This window comes from Puma concolor, chromosome D3, assembly GCF_028749965.1.
Source record: "Puma concolor isolate L17-30 chromosome D3, mPumCon1.1.hap2, whole genome shotgun sequence".
In the NCBI taxonomy this organism is placed as follows: Eukaryota; Metazoa; Chordata; class Mammalia; order Carnivora; family Felidae; genus Puma; species Puma concolor.
The window spans coordinates 55466855-55473521 of record NC_141678.1 but is presented as its reverse complement, the minus strand read 5'-3'; the positions used below and the strand labels follow the sequence as shown (position 1 = coordinate 55473521).

Here is a 6667-nt window from a genome sequence, read left to right as displayed (position 1 = left end):
CGGAAGCCAGAATGTACTGGTGTCATCCATAAAGGGCTACAATTATTTCTGCCCCCCTCCCTTTTAGTGTTTAGTAATTGTCTTTAGAGTGAACAGAATGGACCAGTATTAACATTACAACCCATTTGTATGTGTTTGCATACACAGCGTTTTATTTGCTTACTTTTAATTTTAGGGCATTTTTTTTTTTCCATACTTGCTCTTTAAAGCTACACATGACGCTCTGAAATTCTACGGGCCTATGGCCCTCTGCTGGTCAACTCATCTGACGGTATCAGGTGTCAAAGGGCTCGAACCAGATTACTGGGCATGAGGCCCACACTGCAACTTCAGGTAGAAGACACATTTCACTACAATGTGTGCACAAGGTCCAAGGCAGAGCCAGACGTTCTGCCAGGCTCTGAAAAGAGTGACAAGGGAGGGAAGAGAATAAGGACAGTGGAGTTCATGAATGGCATACCTCCTTTAATGTATCTTTTGAGATAGGAGCAAATACAAGGAATCGTACATTTAAATAAGATTCCCCTTTCCAAATACGGTTGCATCACTGTGGTAAAGGTAGGTCCAGAAGAGTCAACTGTGAAAGCCTTTGTTGCAATGGTTAATCTACAAGAGAATGAATCACCAACCACCTTATATCACTTTTCCCGTTCTCTTTCTACATCTGCATTTCTGGTTAGCAGTAAGTAATTAAAAATGTCCTTTTCCTATCTACACCTGGATTAAAAAATAATAATAATAATAATAATAATAACGAATGGGGTAGTGACCTGTATACACGTGGACAGAAATTTTCCAAAGCTGGGAATGGCAACTTAATCTGTAAAAGACATGCTGATGAGCCACTCTGCTGGGACGTGACCTCCCCTTTCTGGGAAATGCAAGTAAATAATCCCAGAGAGAAAAGATAATCTGTTCCAAAGTAAAATAAATTATCACGATATAAACCACTGAGTTACTCAATTTGTTGCTGCTGACGCCGTTTGGCTTTTCCGTGTTGAAAAGGGATACTGCATCTTTCACCAGCTCTTACCGCACAACCAGGCAAGCCACACAGAGTTTGGAGGGACCTATGCAGTCGTCGTGGCAGAAGGCCCCACAGCCTTTGCACACGATCATGGCTTTCAGCCGGCAAGAGCATTTCAGTTCCAACTCATCCGCGTTGCTGCTGTCGGCAAAGTTCTGCACGGGCATCTGAGCGTTCTGACCAGGCAGGCCCGTGGCAGGACTGGAGCCGCTTCCCAAAATCCCAATGGACTTTTCAATTGCAGATGCCGCCCTTTTGAAGCTCGTGCTACCAAAGTGTATTGTTGGATAATTTCCACAGAGCTGCTGTTGTTGCTGCACCTGCATTTTCTGAGCAGCTAATTGGGTAAAAGGCTTTTGTGGCTCAGAAAGCAAATAGGAAGAGAAATCTGCATTTTTTAGCGCAAATGCTTTTAACTGTTCTTTCATTTCATTCTGGTCATAGGAAACTTGTTTCATGCCCAGTTCACAGCTGCTGCTTAAACCTTCCTCAAAAGAAAGAGGTTCCGATTTTATATTGCTACATATGCCCGTGGACTGTGGCCAACTAAGTCGCTTAGTGGTTTCCATGGCAACCGGCGGTTGCTTCGGATCGGAGGGGACTTCTGCATTCGGAAGAGGTGGAGGTAGCGGAGGTGGCGGTGGGGGAGGCGGGGGCAAAGCCAAGGGTGGGGGGGGCGGCGGGGGCGGGGGATGCACCAGTGCTTTGTTCGGCATGGAGTGTGCGGCCCCTCCCACGTCATCGCCTTCTTTAATGGGCACGTTGGGGGATATCATGTTGGCTAACCTCAGCTGATGAGGTGCTGAAGAAAGGCCAACCTCTCCCAACCCCTTTTGTTCGAGATGCCTATTGAAGGCGAACGCGTTACAGCCCACTGGGGTCTTGGCAGAGGCCTGTAATAGCGCGGCGCTGGGGACGGGGCCCCGGGCAGCCATGGGCATTTGGTAAAACTGCTGCCGGTGTGCGATGCCAGCCTCGGGGTGGAAGCTGCCATTCTTATCGATGTGAAATAGGTTCTGCTGGAAGCTACACGAGGGGAGCAGCCGCTTTTGCTGTTTGACCTCAGGGCTGTGAACAATTCTGTTCTGCATGGAGTGTTTGTTCAGCCACTCTTGCTTAAAAGGCTGGCCGTGTCCTAGCTGGTTCATGCCTGAATTGATGACACAAGGCACCCCTTTAACATCTGGCTCCACCAACAACTTCCCTGGCTCACATTTAACTTGCGTATGTTCCCCCACAGTCCTGGCGACTCTCTTTTTGGGGTGATTTTCTCGCTTTCTCATTTGCAGCGGTGCAAGGGTCCCTGCCAGGTAGCCCTTCCCGTCTGGATTTGGAGAGCTGGACGGCATTTCTACAATGTTCCTCTCTGGTGCCGTTTTACCCGCTGAGGTAGTTTGAAGAGGCAGAGGAAGTCTGTTGATTTCGAGCTTGGCTCCCAATCGGGGCTGAGGCAACACTTTTTCCAAAGGCAGGTTGCCCTGGAGCAACTGTGTCACCAGTGGATTGTTAGCCTCCACGGATGAGAGACGGCAGCCGGAGCTCCCTGCGCTGGGGACTCTTTTCAGGGGGTCCACAGCCAAGGAGATCACCTCTTCCATGGGGCCGGAAGTGGAGGCCTTCACGTTTTGTGCCTGCGGCACACCAGGGGCGACCTCTGCGGCCGGAGGAGGCAGCTCGGGGCCGGGGAAGTCTTCGGTGTCCATTCTAAAGCCCTTGTCCACTTCATGAGGTTCAGACTTCACTGGGAGAGGGACATTTGTCATGAGATTCCTGGGGTGAAGTTCTGACATGTGTGAGTAGCCAGCGTGTTCGCTTTTGATAGGCTTTGGACAGCTCTGCTCCAGGTAGTCTTTCTGTTTACTTGAACCAGAGTGACTAACCAGAGGCTGCCCTGGGCCCCTCATCCCCTCCTCAGTCCAGCAAATCCGGTTGCCTGGGTTGTACTGATTGCTACAGGTGGTGTCTGTTTCACTCTGGAAAGTGGCTGGGCCCCGTGCCTGCTCAGCAAAGCTATTACTAGGAGCAGTCGCCTCATTTAACTTATCTGGAACGACAAGGGGTCCTTCTCGGAGACCTGAACAGGCTGCCTGCATCGGTTTACAGTCTTGCTTTGCCGCGGGAGCAGCAAGGAAACTGGAAGTGTGATCTACGCCTTCGTTTGCAACTGGCTCAGGCCTGCTGATGACAGATACCTGAGGACACGCCACGGGCTGGACGGAGGCTTCTGTCCTCACTGACCTGCCCTGGAGGTCCAAGCTGGCTTCCGCGCTGTCGACGGAGACGGTCAGAGACAACGTGGAGGTCAGCGTGGTGCTGTGGTCAACGATGACTTTACATGGAATCGATCTGTTTATGGCTGCTGGTGCAAAGCCCCCCGGAGGCTGCTGAGGTTTCCCAGAACTGTCTGCCCTGTTTCGAAGCCCTGAATTTTTGTCCAAGCTTTCGGCGCTCAACTTGGGAGGACTCTCGTAAGAGTTTATTGTTAGCATGCTTCCAGTAAACATTGCGACATGTGGCCGTGCAGCCAGAGCGTCTGTGACTGCTACCGACTCCCTGCAGCCGAGGGTGGCTCTCACAGTGGTACCCAAGGGTCCGGGGGCCTGTTCTTCACTCCCAGGCATGGCTATCTTCTCAGAAGGGTATCTGCTATTAACTCCCGCTGGGGGAATCAAGACAGAGCTAGTGGAGAGATGGCTGGGCAAGTTATTCCCGATGGAGGGAGTTGGCACAGAGGTGTACTGACTGGAGACTAAGTTACTAGCACTGCTGCTGGACAGTGGCGCCGGCTTGTCATCCATGGGGCTCGATCCACGGCAGCCCTCTGTCGTGAGGGGGATAGGAGTGCTTTCGATGCATTTTGGTATGATGGCTATGCACGGAGTGTCGGTTCCCTGGATGGTTTTTAACATGCTTCTATTACAAGCAGAAATCGTAGTGTTTGCACTGTCCACAGACATTAGAACGGAGGATTTATCAACAGAACTCACAAAGGGATGTTCTTTAACTGCTCCCGACATAGCAGTGCTGCAAACAGACACGGGGACAGAATTTTTATTAAAAAGCATGGGCATACTGCTATTTTCAGAAGAGGTAGATGAAACAATTTTCTCAGATAAATGCGACAAAGGTACATTTTCGTCAGAGCTATGCACAGATAAGTCAGTGGCAGTTTCTGGAAGTTTAGCTGGGTTAAGAGACTGCTGCAATACAGTGCTGGTCTCCCGGAGGTGCGCGGACTTGTTGCTAGGAGATCTGCAGTTTGGATTGACAATAATCACGCCAGTAGACCCTTCGATTTTTGTTTCAGGGGCAGAAGAGACTTCTAAGCTGGGAGGCCCATCCTTTGAGCCGAGCACAGGCAACCGGGACTCTTTAGTGTTCTGGAAGAGGTGGGCTCGGGCTTGATGCTTTGCAAAGAGCTTCGCCTTTGTCTGCTCTTTGATGTGTGCCAGGGTTCTCGCCTTTCCACCCTCTCCTGGGCTCCCCATGGCTCCGGAGACGATGCTGGCCGCGGCGGCCACAGCAGCGGCTGCCGCGGCCTCTCGCTGGGCCCTTGCCTGCTGGGCCCGGGCCTTGATATCTGCAAGGGTCCTGGCTCCTGTGTTCCTCCCACCGCCGACCGACGTGCTAGGGGATGCGCGAGACTCTGGTTTGGAGACTGGCTGGCTCTTGATAATAAAAGGTGGCCCAATTTTGGAAAGCTGGATCTACGGGAAGGGGAGAATGGAAAGATAAAGCGCTTGGTACAGGATCACAGAGGAGGCATGAGGAATGTGATAACGCAAGAGGAAAGAGGAGCTGCATTCTCTCTTAATGTGGCACCAACTACACCTAAATCCCCGAATGGGCCTTCAGGGTATAAAGCAACAATAAATGTAGCATGAACGTGAAATTAAAATTTCTAATCTCTGTTTTTCATCTACAGAAACATCAACCGGTGACTTCATTTGGTATGGAAATGAAACATCTTCTTAATGCCTCATATAAATGGAAACAAAATCCATGCTTCTTAAAATGAGGTTAGCTAAAAAAGACAGAGATATTTAGCTTTTAAATTATCTTCCTTGCTGCCATAGCAAACTGGGACCTTAACTCTACATGAGTTGTCCTCTTAATGTGACACAGAGAAAAAAGCCCTTAGCCAAGAGGTCAGCAGACTAGAATTTTCATCCTGGCTTCACTCAAAGGAAATCCGTGATCTTAGGCAACTCACCGTGTACCTCAGTTTCTCCAAGGACCTCCCTGAACCAGAGACCCTGTGGTTTTTAGGTACTCCCACTCCACCTAGCATGCCGCCTCATACATGTGTAATAAGCACACAATAAGAGTTTGCAAACTCACTTGTAAAATGAGACTAGTTATTTCTGGTCTATTTCCTTCACAGGGCTCTTAGAAAGATGGAATGAGACTATCTGTGTGAGTGCTCTGCTTTCCAGAGGGATTTGAAAGCATTATGTTTTCATGAAAGCAAGGGTGACTCTGGTTTTCTGCCTCTAAAAGGAACTATGGGTTGGGCAGTTTCTTCTGATACTGGTAATCCTCAATTTGCTGAATTCCATAAATATCCCAACCCACAGTGACCACCTCCTCATGCTAATGAAAGAGACTCAGTCATCACCAAATTCACGAGGCACAAGGCCCAACACCCAACATCCCATAGTAATGGCTGGGATGCCCCAGTCACTAAAAACATCCTTAGAGTCACAGATTTGTAGAGCTAGAAGGGTTCTGGTTAAGGCACCTCATTGTACAGTTGAAAAAACTGAGCCCGTGGAGGCTGCCCTGGGGTCATATAACTAGTGAGTGACAGTGAGAGTCTTCGGGCTCCCCATTCAGGGCTGTTGACAGTACTGTGCTTCCCTTGGTTTTGTCTCTCTGGACAAAGCTTTTCCTAGAACACTTATCTCTCTTCTTAACACATGTGTATTTACACTATAAACCCCTGACACTTACTAGAGGATCCTTTCAGTCTCCAATTATGCTTTGGAACTTTGGTAGAAGAAATTATCTTACTGAGCTACTTATTTCTCATTTTCCAGCTCGCGAGGTCTCTCTTCTAATCCAAAGGCTCCAAAGGTGGGGGGGGGGGGGGGGGGGGAGAATGAATTTAGACAGTAGATTTTGTTTTTTACTTTTAAATATTTCCTTCATTTAAACAAAACAAAACAAAACAAAAGAAACCTAAAAACATTAAAAAACAATTAAGCCTGGATATACTGAAGAGCTCAAGGTTGAACAAACATCAAATACGGTATCTATCTTTACATAAAGTGTATATTACATTGAAAACAAGCTTTTCACAAGAAAAATTAGCCTGCTATGTTTAAAAATATTTCCTATGAAAAGTTTGCTTATATTTTTTCCCACTGCTTCAGAAATTAAAATGCACAGTAGAGTTTTAATTGCAGCTTAATGTTCATCTTTCACATCTCTAGAACCTTATTTAATAGGTGTTACTTTATTAAATAGAATAACTACAGCTACTCTCTTCGAAGTCAGCCTTATGGATATCATGAGTCACATACAAAAAATAGATGTCAGGTTAGAGCAAAATAAAGACAAAGAGATTAAAAGAAACAAAGCTAGAATAGGTTTATAATTCTAGACCAAACCTATGGTGCAATAATCCATTTTATTGTA

At 47.8% G+C, this 6667-nt stretch overlaps 1 protein-coding gene across 1 annotated transcript in view; it reads right to left on the bottom strand.

The window, feature by feature from the left end:
• Positions 1–444: 444 nt before the first annotated feature.
• Positions 445–6667, bottom strand: part of ASXL3 (ASXL transcriptional regulator 3) — a 109182-nt gene continuing 102959 nt past the window's right edge. The window contains exon 10 of the mRNA XM_086682706.1: positions 445–4734. Coding sequence (XP_086538832.1) covers positions 1030–4734 — 3705 coding nt within the window. The 3' untranslated portion in view covers positions 445–1029. The remainder of the gene's footprint in view (positions 4735–6667) is intronic.